Source organism: Lagenorhynchus albirostris, chromosome 14, assembly GCF_949774975.1.
Source record: "Lagenorhynchus albirostris chromosome 14, mLagAlb1.1, whole genome shotgun sequence".
Taxonomy (NCBI): Eukaryota; Metazoa; Chordata; class Mammalia; order Artiodactyla; family Delphinidae; genus Lagenorhynchus; species Lagenorhynchus albirostris.
The window spans coordinates 72,861,535-72,877,347 of NC_083108.1; the positions used below are offsets into that span (position 1 = coordinate 72,861,535).

Below are 15,813 nucleotides of genomic sequence, written 5' to 3' on the forward strand. Positions count from 1 at the left end.
GATTTTTAATGACAATCGCTTCTACTGTGTAATGGTATAATTATAGTAAATATTTTACATATATTAATTGCAATGAGCTATCAGTACATATAGCAATACTCCATTAACTGCAGTGCTAGGAATATAATGATAATTCTAATTACAGGATTAGAATGTGGTAAGATGCAAAACAGGAATGTTATTACATTTTTCTTCTGGTAGAAATTAGCTGACTGAAGCCAAGGTTTGTGTTTCTTTTTCTCTATTTTATTTATCTCAAAACAGTGTATTTACCTGAAAGACAACGAGAATGCAGCGTATGATACAGGTGTCTCCATTAACCATGGCCTTCTCCATAATGTCACAAATACTGCTAAGATGGTGTGCTTCAATTGGATGCTGCTTGCCCAAGACACTTGTGATTGGAAGATTGGGGTTGGTAGCAAGAAGATTGAGTTGGTGTATGCACATCGCACCAACATGGTGCAATAATTGGTTTATAACCTCATTCGTGGTTATAGCCTCTTCTAGAAGATGAAAAGGAAAGTCAGTGAGGAAAGACATCTCTGGGTGGCCACCAAGGAACATACCTCTGACTTGCAAAAGGTGCACGCACACCAGAAGAGACTATCTTGCCTCCAATCTCTCCCACTACTGCTGGAGAACCCTTTTCCCTGCCACAGAATGCTGGGGTGAAAACACCTGGGAATTTCCATTTTTTTAAAGAGCATAAGTAGCTACCACTTCTTGAGTCCTTTCTATATGCTAGACAATGGGCTGAATGCTTTACATGCTTTACCTTACAATATCATTATCAACTTAGACTATTTTAGCCCTGTTTTGTAGAGGAGTGACTCAAGAATTAGAGAGGTTCAGTAACTCGCCCTAGGTCACACAGCTACTAAGTGGTAGAGCTGGGATTTGAATTCAAGCCATCTCAGCTCAGATCCCATGGTGGTAACTATTCTAGAAAAATCTCTTCATCTTCTATGCCTCCTCTCTGGTAACACCCACCACCCTCTCCAGCCGAGAGATATCTCCTCCCATGGTACCTCAAATATTTTACACATTTTGATCTCATTTAGTTACCACAGCCTAGACAGACATCAGTTCAACCTTGGTTAAAGAGAATTGACAAGCATCCTCTTATATAACAATAAATGCCTCATGATAGTTATAGACATTCAGGGAATGGAGGTGAAAATAATCTAAACAGGCAAAGTACAGGAAAAAAAGATTGTTTTTTCCCTTAAACCAGCTGAAATGAACTGCATAAAAGAAACAAGAAAGTAGGTAACCTTGGAGAGTCAGGCTTGGGTGGGGTGACCTTAGAGCTGCAAAAGGATTGTGGGCACCGTGAGCTATGAGGAAAGGACTCAAGGAAAACCTATCAGAAGGTAAACCCTGCCAAAACTAAACTTTTCAATTGCATATTAACCCTAAGGCCTGGCTGGGTCCCCCTCTCTTCTGTGCCTTTATGAGTCCTTGATCTCACAACAACAGAATTCAGGTTAGTATTGTTTGTCTTCACCGAACACTTTTTGAAAGGTAGCTTTGGGATCTACCCAAATAACTGAGGTCTTTAAATTTCATTCTGAGTTAGATGGGAAGCCAGTGGAGGTGTCTGAGCAGAAGAGTGACAGATCTGACTATGTATATTGTAAAAGACTCTGGCTGCTGTGTGGAGGTAAGCCTAAGCAGGGTGGAGGAGGGCGACTGCAGGGGAAATAGGAAGACCAGTGAGGGGGCTACTATGATAATCTGGGTGAAGATGATGGCCTAGACTAGAGTTGTAGCAGCAGAGATAGAGGGAAATGGTTAGACTTGGAATACATCTTGAAGATGGGAGCTGACAGGATTTGCTGATGTCCATTTGGATGTGGGGTATTAGAGAAAGAAAGTCAAAGATAACTGTAATTTTTTGGTCTGAGCATATGAAAGAATAGTGATCCATACACTGGAATATGGAGGACTCGGTAGGTGTAGATTTGTAGGGGGGAGATACAGGGAGTTTGTTTTTGACATGTTAAGTTGAAGATGTTAGATATCCAAGTAGAGACAAATACATAGACTGGAGTTGAAGCAAGAGGCTTGGAGATAATAATTAGGGAGTCACAATATATAAATTTCTTCTTTTTTGCTGTTTTACAAGATACAATTTACACATACCATGAAGTTCACCCATTCTAAGTGCACAAAACAATGTTTTTTAGTAAATTTATACAAATACCAAAATCAAGAGTGACAGCAGAGAAATTATTACTGATCCTATAAAAATTAAACTAATTATAATACTAGGAGCAACTTTATGCCAACAAATAAGAAAACTCAGGGCTTCCCTGGTGGTGCAGTGGTTGAGAGTCCGCCTGCCGATGCAGGGGACATAGGTTCGTGCCCCAGTCCGGGAATATCCCACATGCCGCGGAGCGGCTGGGCCCGTGAGCCATGGCCACTGAGCCTGCCCGTCTGGAGCCTGTGCTCGGCAACGGGAGAGGCTGCGGCAGTGAGAGGCCCGCGTACCGCAAAATAAAAAAGAAAAAAAAAAAGAAAAAGAAAAAAAAGAAAACTTAGATAAAATGCACAAATTTCTAGAAAGACACAACTACCAAGACAAACACAAGAAGAAACAGAAAATCTAATAGATAATTCCAAAGTCTCAAAGTATCACCTCCTCCAAAATATTAATTACTGTGGTAATTAACATATGTCTCTGATGTTTTTCCTTCCAGGAGGTGGAGCTTAATTCCCCTTCCCATGAGTGTGGGCTTAATGTCTTGCTTCTAACAAATTGAATATGGAAGGGGAAGAAGCTTTCTTCACTCTGCAGTGAAGAAAGCTGGCATTTAAACCAAGTGATCAATTTTAATATCACTAGTAATAAGTCATGTTGCTATCATGTACCCTGTGATATGATGTAATGAGAAAAGCACTTCACCTCTGTGGTATTCTTCTCCCAAATCTATAACCTCAGTTTTAAAGGAGGAAACAACAGATGACCGCAAACTGAGGGAAATTCTACAAAATATCTGACTGGTATTCCTTAAAAGTGTCTTCTTCTATTTTTCAGATAGGATAACTCTATCCATCTATATCCAAGTTTGCTGATTATTTCTCCCACCATCTCAAATCTGCTATAGAGCTACTCCCGTGATTTTTTCTCTTCAGTCATTGAACTTTTCAAATCCAGAATTTCCAACTGGTTCTTTTGTCTTTTTTTTGTTTTTTAAATAAATTCTGTGTTGAAATTCTCTGTTTAATCATGGTCATCATACTTTTCTTTAATCTTTTAAACATGGTTTCCTTTAGTTCTTTGAATTTACTTCTAAAGGCTGCTTTGGAGTCTTCATCTGCTAAGTCTAATATCTGAGTTTTGCCTGCAGTGTTTAGCTACTGATTTCTCCTCCGCTCACTTTGTTTTCTTAAATTCTTATTTCTATTTTCGTTTTTACTTTCTTTCATTTGTTTATTTTTATTATTGTCATTTTTATTTTTAAGCCTGCCTTCCTAGTGGTTACCTTGTCTGAGTCAGAGGTTGTGCTCAAACACCCTGAGCCAGTAATACTTCCACCCTGGATGGAGCCACGTTTTCTGGGAGAAGCACATCAAAGTTTAGGCAGTTTTAAACTATTCTGTGCTTTTCACCTTCTGTGGGCCCTCTCAAATCTCTGCATGTGTATGCAGGCTCATTTTCAGCCAGGCTTGTGTGAACAGCTTGGGCCTTCTCTGGCTTCTTCTCTGCAGATGTTTGGGGAGCTTACAAAGGCCCTTTGTAGCTTTCTCACTACCCACATCTCACTAGTAAATTTCTGGCTAGTTTGCTGGTTCGATGCTTGCCCTAACCAGGACCACAACCTCAGGCTAGCTAAGCCACTGGTTGTTGCTGTTTGTTTGCCACCAAGACCACTACTGTTACGGACATTGCTGCTGTGTGTGAGTTTTTTTCCATGCTCTGCTCCAAATCAGTCAGCCCCTTCTGGCAGCCAAGCTGCTGGCTTCCATGATCTGCCCCACCCTGATGGAATTACTGCACTGACCGAGCTTAAGGTAGGGGACAGGAGTGTCCGCAGCTAAGAACATCACAGACTTCTACTGTTCTTAGCCAAAGTTCAGTAGGTTTTTTTTTTATGAATACCGCATCTCAATTTGGTATATGCCTTTGGTCAACTTCCAGAGCCTAGAAATAGTTAATTTTTTTTTAGTTGGCATTTTAACTTTATAGAAATAGTTATTTTTGGTAATTCAGTCCATTTTATCAACGCTTTATCAGGAGAGGATTTGCTGAGCTACTCACTACACCATATATACCACTATAGTTGACTTTGAAGTCAAAAGATTTTACGTTAATATTAACTTATATTAAGAATCTTAATATTAACAAATATAAAGGTCCTTTACCAGATAGTCTACCAAAATTGTAAGTCTGTGTATAAGTAAGTTGTTATTAATACAAAACATTATAACAGCATATATAATCCCACACCAAGTACAAATAAAGAACGAACTTCTGTCCCAAAGTTCTGACAATTTCAGAAGGGACATAACAATTTTCCTTTAAAAAAGTCTGTGGACCACCTCAAAAGCTCTATTTATTTACACACGTATTTACTTAATCATAAACCCATCAGATAATAAGAATTCTAGGTTTCTAAATTCAAAGAGGGAAGGCTGTTGACACATTTTGCTGCTTGGGCTATGTTGCCACTTACTAATGCTGCTGTACTCTCTCCTATTTCATGGGGGAAAAATCTCTTCCTGTAGGACTATGAGTGCACCTTACCTTTGGGCTCAGTGATGATATGGCTGACTCCAAGTCTCTGACAGACGTAATGGAAGGCCTGATTCCCAGGATTACACCATTGATCGATATAGTCATTCGAGCATGTCCATAGCATGTTGTTCACTGTATCGTAACAGGCACCTGCAAAAAGAACATCCTTTATTCAACTATCATACCATTGACTGCTTGATACATACTTCTCATAAGCAGTGCTAAAGAATGAAAGGGCAAGGATTCTCCCCAGTGCTGGCAAGCCACATCCCACATCCCCCCAATGCTGGCAAAGCATTAGATTGGGGCTCAGTAGGAAGGCAGGATTCAATGTCTACTCGGCTTAACTCGTATGTGAGAATGGAATAAGCCTCATGGAATAGAAAGTTTTTAGTAACTGACTTACATGTGACCTTTTTAATTCCAAAAAGGATTTAAGTGGCTTACAGTAAAACCCAGGTACAACAGGACTAATTAACATTAACACACAGTAAAAGCCTTAGTAACTGAGCCCAAAACTTAGATATGAGCTCCCTAGGTGCCAAGGCAAAGAGAAAATCCAATGCGCTAACATAATGCTCATTTTCTAACAATAAGAAGTATACTAATCCCTCAAGGGAAATAAACCTCTTTAATGGCATAAACTTCAAGAAGAATTTGTTATAGACAACATTACACAACCTAATGGACAGTATCTTCAATAGTAATTTATGCAGAGGAATTTCACATATGACAATTTCTTATACTAATCCTCACAATTAAAGAGTAGCATAAAAAAATTCTTTCAAGGAAACTAGAATACCATAGAGAACTAGCAAGAGTTTTTAAGAGAAATTGCTTAAATTTTGAATTTTCCAAGGAAAATAAATGTGGGCATTTATTTCTTACCCAATCCTGGTACAAGAGCACCACGCCCCAATGAGCTTCCAGCAGCATCTATGAGATCGGCACGACTTGTGAATTGACCATCCGAAATATTATACACCAAGCTAGAAGCTAGGACTTCAGAAACAAATATTAAGCTGTTTAATAAGCCTTAAGATGATGGTTAGCTTAAACTTTAGCCTCTTAACAAGACTTTATAAAAATCACATCTTGGGCTTCCCTGGTGGTGCAGTGGTTGGGAGTCCGCCTGCAGATGCAGGGGACGCGGGTTCGTGCCCCGGTCCAGGAGGATCCCACGTGCCGCGGAGCGGCTGTGCCCGTGGGCCATGGCTGCTGGGCCTGCGCGTCCGGAGCCTGCTGTTCCACAACGGGAGAGGCCACAGCGGTGAGAGGCCCGCCAAAAAAAAAAAAAAAAATTCACATCTTTTTTGGTTGTCTATCAGTGGTAACAATGAGGAGACAAAAGACACACATTAAGACCACAAAAAGAAAACTGTCATAAAGCCTTTTCCAATACGGTGAACCATATTTTTGAAAGTGTTTTTAAAATGGCAACTTTTACATACAGGTTTTTTTCAAGATAGATTGTCAAAAGGGTAATTGCAAACGGGGTTATGATTATTAACATCACAAGGTAACAATATTTACAAGAAATATTTACAATATTTACATATATTTGGTGCTTAAAACAGGTTAGTGGATGTTTAGTTGCTATCCTTCCAAGCCCTGGCTCTAAAACTTGGAAACACTTCAGCCTTTTCCCTTAACACAGGGAAGTGTAGTGATGACAAGCATGAGCTTTAGGATTCTGAATTTGAATTCCAGCTCTACCACTTCTGTGTGACCCTGGGAAATTTATCGAACCTCTCAGTTTCCCCATGTGTAAAGTGGAGATAATAAAAGTTACCTACTTTATACAGTTATTGTGAAGATTAAATGAGTTTAAATATATCAAGGATCTGCTTTTTTTTTTTTTTTCCTGAGAAGGTTTTATCGTGGCTGCTGCTTTCCTCATGGCGGCCAGGACACTCCTCAGCTCCTCTTGCTTCCTCTTGGCACAGATGTATGTCCCCACCCTTTTCTGGATGAACTTGAGGGCCTGCTTGTTCTTGGAGACCCTGGCATGCTACTCCATGGCATGCAGCTCCTAAGGGGCAAAGCCACACACCTTTTGGATCACATCTTGCAGGGCCGTGCCTCAGCTTGCTCATGTTCTTGGTCACCTGGTGGCCCTTGTTGAGGCCCACGGCCATGGGGCAGCAAGAAGCCATGGCGGCTGCTCTTCAATGGCTGCCATGGCAGAAGGGCCTAGCTGCTATTATTGATATAACTTTCTTCCCCACTTTCCAACAGAAAATTCTAGCACTGTCTCTCAAGTTCCTTTTTCTTATTCCCATCACCCTAGTAATCCGGATTCTCATCACGCCTGACTTGAGCTATGATCTAAACTGTACTCTTTGTTTCTTTTCTATTGTTCTATCCTGCACACCAAAAAATGGTCTTCTCCAAATCTCTTTTTCATTGTATTTACCATGCATATGCCTTTCCCCTATGTGGCCACTTATATGAATAATAGCCATTTTTCATGACTTAAACTCAAAACTTCATGAAATCTCTCCCCTCTACCCCACTCAACAATGATCCTTTCTTCCTCTGATTCTGCAGCACTTACATCTGCTCCCCATGGTTCAGGCAGTGATACAGCATTGTATATCATTTTCTAGTTGTTTCACACACCTGCATCATTTCTCCCAACCAGACTATGAGCTCCTCAAGGCAAGCACCACTTTTCCCACTCACTGAGTAGCCACCACAGTGATCAATGTGGAACAGGACATAGAAGAAATTTAAGCATTTATTTATTTGTTGGTCTAAAATAGAATCACTGGGTAAGCTATATCCTCATGAAAAAAATGGCACCGTGAAGGCCTGTTTTAATCAAATGGGGCTAATCTCAGGTGAGTGGAAAAAACCATGCCAAAAAGACTAAAAAAGAGTTTCAGATGATTAATGGTGAATAAAAAGACAAATAACCCAATTTTAAAATGGACAAAGGATTTGAATAGGTATTTCTCCAAAGAACATATACAAATGGTCAATCAGCACAAGAAAAGATGTTCAACATCATTAGTTGTTAGGGAAATGCAAATCAAAACCACAATGAGATACCACTTCATACCCACTATGGAGTACAGCTATTAAAAAAAAAAAAGAAAAATAACAAATGTCAGAGAGGATGTGGAAAAATTGGAGCCATTGCTAATGAGACTCTAAAATGGTACGGCCGTTCTGGAAAACAGTTTAGCAGTCCCTCCAAAGCGTAAACATACAGGTACCACATGACCCAGAATTCTACTCCTACACATATACCCAAGAGAAATGACAACATGTCTACGCAAAAACTTGTACATGAATGTTTATAGCAGCATTATTCAAAACAGTCAAAAAGCAGAAACAACTCAAATGTCAATGGATTATATTCATACAATCAAGTATGATTTGGCCATAAAAAGAAACGAAGTAATGATTTGTGCTACAACATGGGTGAACCTTGGAAACATTACGCTTAAAAAAAAAAAAAAAAAAGCCAGTCACAAAAGCACATATATTGTATAATTCCATATATTTGAAAAGTCCAGAATAGGTAAATCCATAGAGTCAGAAAGTAGATTGGTGGATGCCAGGGGCTGGGGAAAGGGGGGGATAAAGGGACTGACTGCTAATGGGTATGGGGTATCTTTTTAGAGTGATGGAAATGTTCTAGAATTAGATTGTGGTGATGGCTGGACAACTCTGAATATATTAAAAACCACTGAACTGCATACTTTAAAGGGGTAAATTTTATGGTATGTAAGTTATAACTCAATAAAGCTGTTTTTTGTTTTTGAAGTGAGTAGTAAATTTACATCATTTACCCGAGGGCTAAAGGAGGCATCCTGGTCACATATTAGAGAAAACAGGCTGTTGAGAAAAAGTCTAACCCATTTGATTCTAAAAGCAAAAAAGACTTCCCTGGTGGCGCAATGGTTAAGACTCTGCGCTCCCAATGCAGGGGGCCCAGGTTCCATCCCTGGTCAGGGAACTAGATGCTGTATGCATGTCGCAACTAAGAATTCGCATGCCACAACTAAGGAGCTGACGAGCTGCAACTCAGAAGCCTGCGAGCACAACTAAGGAGCCCGCCTGCTGCAACTAAGGACCCTATGTGCCGCAACTAAGAAGCCAGCGAGCCGCAACTAAGGAGCCCACTGGCTGCAACTAAGGGTCCTGCTGGCCGCAACTAAGGAGCCAGCCAGCGGCAACTAAGGAGCCTGCAAGCTGCAACCAAGGAGCACGCCTGCTGCAACCAAGACCTGGTGCAACCAAATAAAGAAAATAAATATTTAAATAAATTTTTAAAAAGTAGAGACAAAACAGTTTTGGAGTTGTTATCAGTATCTAAATCCCAAACACGTGCACTACTTGAAATGGCCTAAAAGTTAAGTTGATACTAGATAAATGGTTTTATTTAAGCTGTTGAGGTTAAATTTATATCTGCAGGTTAAAGTTTGGGTAAGAAATGCTTTTTTAAACATCTAAATGTGAAATATAATCCTTCAATGGAATTATGGGGAGGGGGAAGGGTAAGCTGTGACAAAGCGAGAGAGAGGCATGGACATATATACACTACCAAACGTAAAATAGATAGCTAGTGGGAAGCAGCCGCATAGCACAGGGAGATCAGCTCGGTGCTTTGTGACCACCTAGAGGGGTGGGATAGGGAGGGTGGGAGGGAGGGAGACGCAAGAGGGAAGAGATATGGGAACATATGTATATGTATAACTGATTCACTTTGTTATAAAGCAGAAACTAACATACCATTGTAAAGCAATTATACTCCAATAAAGATGTAAAAAAAAAAGCAAATTATTTTTAAAAGACAGAATATGAAATTTTGGAAAATGAAAATAAGTAAACTGATTTTAAAACATTTTAATTTTATGTGCCTAAACAAACTTTAAGGAAAAAAGGAATGTTAAAAAAAAAGGTGTTACCATATATAAAAGGAATATTTGGGGTTTGTTTTTGTTTTTAGAAATACTCTAACATACTTTATTGCATATAATCACCAAACAATGATGTGAGATACTATTAGCCTTTTATTTTTTCAGATGGGAAAACTGAGGCTCAGAGGGGTTAAATGAGGTCCCTAAGGTAAGAAAGACAGAAAATGGCAATGTAAAAGGAACATTTTTTTATTCTATATTATTTTCTCTTTTTTTTAATTGATTTATTTTTATTTTATTTATTTATTTATTTTTTGGCTGACTTGGATCTTTGCTACTGCCCAAGGGCTCTTCTCTGGTTGCGGAGAGCAGGGGCTACTCTTCATTGCAGTGTGAAGCCTTCTCATTGTGGTGGCTTCTCTTGTTATAAAGCATGGGCTCTAGGCACATGGGCTTCAGTACTTGTGGCACACGGGCTCAGTAGTTGTGGCTCACAGGCTCTAGAGCACAGGCTCAGTAGTTGTGGCGCACGGGCTTAGGTGCTCCGTGGCATGTAGGATCTTCCCAGACCAGGGTTTGAACCTGTGTCCCCTACATTGGCAGGCGGATTCTTAACCACTGCACCACCAGGGAAGCCCTATATTATTTTCAATTTAACTATTTGTCCACTCTGAAGCCAAAATCACATTGCTTTAATTACTATAGTATGCCTCCCTCTTTCATAAAAATATATGTACACTTATATCCCCATATCCCCTCCCTCTTGCGTCTCCCTCCCACCCTCCCTATCCCACCCCTCTAGGTGGTCACAAAGCACCGAGCTGATCTCCCTGTGCTATGCGGCGGCATACGTATAGCTGATTCACTCTGTTATACAGCAGAAACTAACACAACATTGTAAAGCAATTATACTCCAATAAAGATGTTAAAAAAAAAGAAATACATAAAAAATATATACATGTACACTTAACACACTTAACAGTAATGAATTTTTGCATATATTATTTTGTATCATATACATTTTTATGTGTCCTAAAATGGAGGTATTTCACAGACGTATTTTCATAGCTCTCCAGTGGGTAGAGTTCTTGCAGTGTCAGTAAATAAAGTGGCAACAGATTATTTCCTAAAATCTTCCTGACCTCATTATTATTTCTAGTAATTTTACAGGACAATAGTTTTCAGAAGTGTACTATTATACCACTTTCAAAAATTCTATTTTTAATTCCTCCTAGCCTATAACTATACTGATAAGGTTTTTTGTTGTTATCAAAGAGCATCTGTAATCAGAGCAAGTGTAAAATCACTATTAGGAAAAACCTTAAATTTCAAAGTTAGGGACAAATTGGGAAAAGAGCCACAAATAAAGTTCACTTACTTTTTAAAGATGACAAACCACTTGTTCCACCAAAAAGAGACCGGGTAGCAGAGCTGCCTGATCCCCCTGGAGGTGGGACCAGCATCACCAAGTATGTACCACAGGTGTAAATGGGCGTCTTCCGAAGCATTTTTAGAGGAAGGCCACAGCTAGTATTCGCTGGTAAAAAGGAATGAAAATGGTGAGCAGAAATAGTTGACACACAGATTAATTTGACTACCAAGCCAAATTAGAGTATAACAAAGGGGCCCCCAATTCTAACAATAATATACTCAGACTCAAAATACAGAGCAAGAAATAATAAGCTAAGGGCAAAATAATGATCTTCTGTCTCCACAGCCTGGTCCCAAGCCTCCTGGTTACATGACCTGAACATTTCTCAAAGGTGTTCCCAGTATTCAATATGTCCTTATGTCTTTTAAAAATCTTTCAATGGACTTGAGGACACGGGGAAGGGGAAGGGTAAGCTGGAACAAAGTGAGAGAGTGGTATGGACATATATACACCACCAAGTGTAAAATCGATAGCTAGTGGGAAGCAGCACATAGCACAGGGAGATCAGCTCGGTGCTTTGTGACCACCTAGAGGGGTGGGAGGGAGACGCAAGAAGGAAGAGATATGGGGATATATGTATATGTATGGCTGATTCACTTTGTTATAACGCAGAAACTAACACACCATTGTAGAGCAATTATACTCCAATAAAGATGTTAAAATAAATAAATAAATAACATAAAGATCTTTCAAAAGAATGAACCCTCACATGGACTAAATCTCAAAATAAAAGAAGAATCCTACTGTTTATGTTTCCCCCTAGGAAACTGTGCTCCAGTAGAGATCTTTTCATTTTATATAGAACAAATTATTAACAGGTTTGTGATATTAAATTTATTATAAACAGCTCTGAACATGGAATCTACTAGAAATTTCAACCCATAACTAGTTAATAAAAGCTTTCACAATGTCTATCACAAAATAACTTTATGTCCACAGAATTTATAACCCATGATGTATTTTCTTTTTTTTAGGGTCAGTGACATAAACTATCATTAGGAAAATAATTATTGTATCTAATCAAGAGGTATAAAATGTACTTTAATTTCCCTTACTCACTGGCAGATCTGAAAATGTAGGGTGAATTTAACGATTTTCTATATATTAGTCCAGTGAAGATTGACGATGGCAACAGAAAGAGTGCTTTACCTAGGAAGCTGTCAAGGTATAAAATATGACTGCCTACATAGACATAAAATTATCTTTAGATGGTTTAGATTAGAAAAATTAGACAAGTGAAACCGAATCTGTCATTTGCTTTGAATGCCTGTGGTTCTAAAAAGCTCCATTTTTTAAACTTCCAAGCCGCCAACAAGTATATTTTTCATTTAGGACATAAATCCAGTAGCATAAATTTCCATAAGTAAGAAACCCAAAAGGGGCAACAACTGAAAAACTAGCAACTTTGTGAGCATAACCACACAAAGAGCATAACCACACAATCGTGGTTTTCACCAAGATGTTTTTAATATACATACTCTTATTAACATGGTAATAGGTATTAGTTTATCACAGAATTAAAAATCCTAGACCCGCTGAATGTTGAATTAATTGTCAAAAGTTCACTTAGCCTATAACTGGTGAATTTTTATGTAGCAACCTCAGGTTAAATGAATACATAGAGAATGTGCATAAAAGTATGAGCGAAATCACATGTTTAGAGTTACAGATACCAGTTTTCACAGGATTCTAAATATACCCTTGCCTTCTGAGTCCACTTTCTGATATCACCCATGTTTTCTTATGTAACAAACATCCTTTTAGTATTTCTATTGTGCAGGCTAGTATTCAATTTTCTCCCAAGGGACAAATCCAGATCAAGCCTTCAGCTTGTCAGGAAAATGTTTATTTAGGTAATAGGACTGTCCTCTACAAACTATTTCCTATAATTCAAATTATCCACATACCCAAGTTATAACAACTATTAATAAATTCCCTACTTGCATTTGATACAATGGAGACCTGTGGAAATAACATACTATCCTTAAATTCTAATACGGACTAATAAGTATTTAAAATTTGATAGTCTCACAATGAATTAATCACAAATATTTTCTCTTCCTAACATTTCAATATATAAAAGGATTAAAGCATAAAACTGCATTAAGTTCATTAAACATATATTAATTCAGATTCATTTTTCTATACATGGCTCTTTTTCTAGCCTGATCTTTTACTACAGGTCATGATTTGTTATAAATTCATGTAGTTGGTATGTAATATGAAAACTCCTCAAGAATAATGGTTCTTGACTTTGGGGGGGTCATAAATGGCCTTGAACATCTGATAAAAATTACGATGATACATATGTTATTTAAAACTTTGGGAGAGCATATTTATGAACCTCTGAAAGGCTTATCCCCATGAAGAATTTCTGCTTTAAAAGTACAGAACAGTGTGTTTAGAAGGCTACCTTTTATTGAGAAAAGAAGGACAATAAAAATACATAAATTTGTCTTTCTAAATTAATTTAATTTCTCTTTGCATTAAAAAACTCTGACAGGATAAACAAAAACTAATAAATAGAGCTACCTATAGGGGGTAGGGTGGGGCAAATACTGAATATACCAGGACACGAGAGTAAGATTTCTCTGCATATACCTTTTATATTGTTTTCACTTTCAAACTCTGTAAACATACTATTTTCAAATATTAAAGTGCAAACACTAAATGCCAAATTCCAGAAAAAGCAACCTCTGTTGTGGAAGATTTGCCTCTCATTTTCTTGGTCAAGAATGTATTTAGAAAAACTAAAAATAGAACTACCATATGACCCAGCAATCCCACTACTGGGCATATACCCTGTGAAAACCATAATTCAAAAAGAATCATGTACCACAATATTCATTGCAGCACTATTTACAATAGCCAGGACGTGGAAGCAACCTAAGTGTCCAGCAACAGATGAATGGATAAAGAAGATGTGGCACATATATACAATGGAATATTACTTGGCCATAAAAAGAAATAAAATTGAACTATTTGTAGTGAGGTGGGTGGACCTAGAGTCTGTCATACAGAGTGAAGTAAGTCAGAAAGAGAAAAACAAATACCGTATGCTAACACATATATATGGAGTCAAAAAAAAATGGTTCTGATGAACCTAGGGGCAGGACAGGAATAAAGACGCAGATGTAGAGAATGGACTTAAGGACACGGGGGAGGAGGGAAGGATAAGCTGGGATGAAGTGTGAGAGTGGCATTGACATATATACACTACCAAACATAAAATAGATAGCTAGTGGGAAGCAGCTGCATAGCACAGGGAGATCAGTTCGGTGTTTTGTGACCACCTAGAGGGGTGGGATAGGGAGGGTGGGAGGGAGATGCAAGAGGGAGGGGATATGGGGATATATGTATACATATAGCTGACTCACTTTGTTACACAGCAGAAACTAACACAACATTGTAAAACAATTACATTCCAATAAAGATGTTAAAAAAAGAATGTATTTAGTGAAGATGATGCTAAATGAGTTTTTTACATTCATGAAGCAGATGCTAAATGTGAAAACAGTTTATACTAACAGTAATGATAAGGTATTTACCATTAAACACAGAGCTGCTTTGAATTATTACAGATTCATGCTAATTCATGTCCACAGCCAACAGTATGTATTAGCTTGGAATTAAAAAAAATGAAAAATGACTGGAAGGACATTAAAAACGGTGAACTACGTAAAGCAAAGTGCTTTGTATGGCACACTGTAAATGCTCAATAACAAGTATTGCCTGAATTCCACAGGCAGCATGCACTAATCACAAGCTGAATGTACCAAGCCATGAAAAGGCATGGAGGAATCTTAAAGGCATATTACTAAGTGAGAGAAGCCAATATGAAAAGGCTACATTCTGTATAAATCCAATTACATGACATTCTGGAAAAGGCAAAACTATGAAGACAATAAAAAGATCAGTGGTGGCCAGGGCTTGGGGGGTAGGGAGGGATGAACAGGTAGAGCACAGAGGATTTTTAAGGCAATAAAAGCACTGTATATGATGCCATAATAATGCACACATGTCATTATGCATTTGTCCAAACACACAGAATGTACAAGACCAAGAGTGAACCCTAAGGTGAACTATGGACTCTGGGTGATTATGATGTGTCAGGGTGGGTTCATCAGTTGTAACAAACGGACCACTCTGGTGGGGATGTTGATAATAAGGGAGGCTGTGCATGTGTGGGGGCAGGAGGTAGACGAGAAATCTGCACCTTCCTTTACTTTTGCTACGAACCTAAAACTGTTCTAAAAAATAAGGTCTTAAAAATATATATAGCTGAAAAAGCGAAGGGCAGCCTACCTGCCTGGTCCTCTTTCAGGGTGTTGGAGATGGTGGAGCCGGTAAGGGCAGCCAGCGTTGCGGATGGCGAGGCTCGGTAGCGTGAAAGTCTGCTCAGAAGCATCTCATTAATGCTTTTTGCAGATTCGCCCTCTTTTCTCATTAGAATTGTGCGTTCCTGAAGCGGGTTGGCTACAAATACACCATTTTCAACCTAATATTTAAAGAAAAAGAGGTCCTTAAATGATATCTGTTTCCATTCATTTAGCAAATTTTTACTTGAGAAGTGTATTATTGTCATCTGGTTACTCAAAAACATTTCCCAAAATTGTACCTGAGTAGGTGTATACCTCAAAACCTAACTGCTCTACAGAAACTGAGAACAAAAGGAAGGCTACAAGAAGTTTGAGAGCTTTCATTTTTCATAATAGCCCAGATTTTAAAAGTAATGAGCTAAGTTTAATAGGTTCTATGGAAGG

General features: G+C 38.5%; 1 protein-coding gene and 1 pseudogene across 2 annotated transcripts in view; both read right to left on the reverse strand.

Annotated features, from left to right (window-relative positions):
- HECTD4 (HECT domain E3 ubiquitin protein ligase 4) overlaps window positions 1–15,813 on the reverse strand; it is a 190,945-nt gene that overhangs the window by 104,103 nt on the left and 71,029 nt on the right. For both annotated transcript variants that reach the window (XM_060170214.1, XM_060170213.1), the window contains exons 8-12: window positions 15,356–15,548; window positions 10,997–11,155; window positions 5,636–5,749; window positions 4,757–4,897; window positions 274–506 (exon numbers count right to left, since the gene is read on the reverse strand). In XM_060170214.1, the coding sequence (XP_060026197.1) occupies window positions 274–506; window positions 4,757–4,897; window positions 5,636–5,749; window positions 10,997–11,155; window positions 15,356–15,548 (840 nt within the window). The remainder of the gene's footprint in view (window positions 1–273; window positions 507–4,756; window positions 4,898–5,635; window positions 5,750–10,996; window positions 11,156–15,355; window positions 15,549–15,813) is intronic.
- Window positions 6,540–6,903, reverse strand: LOC132504383 (large ribosomal subunit protein eL36-like; annotated as a pseudogene).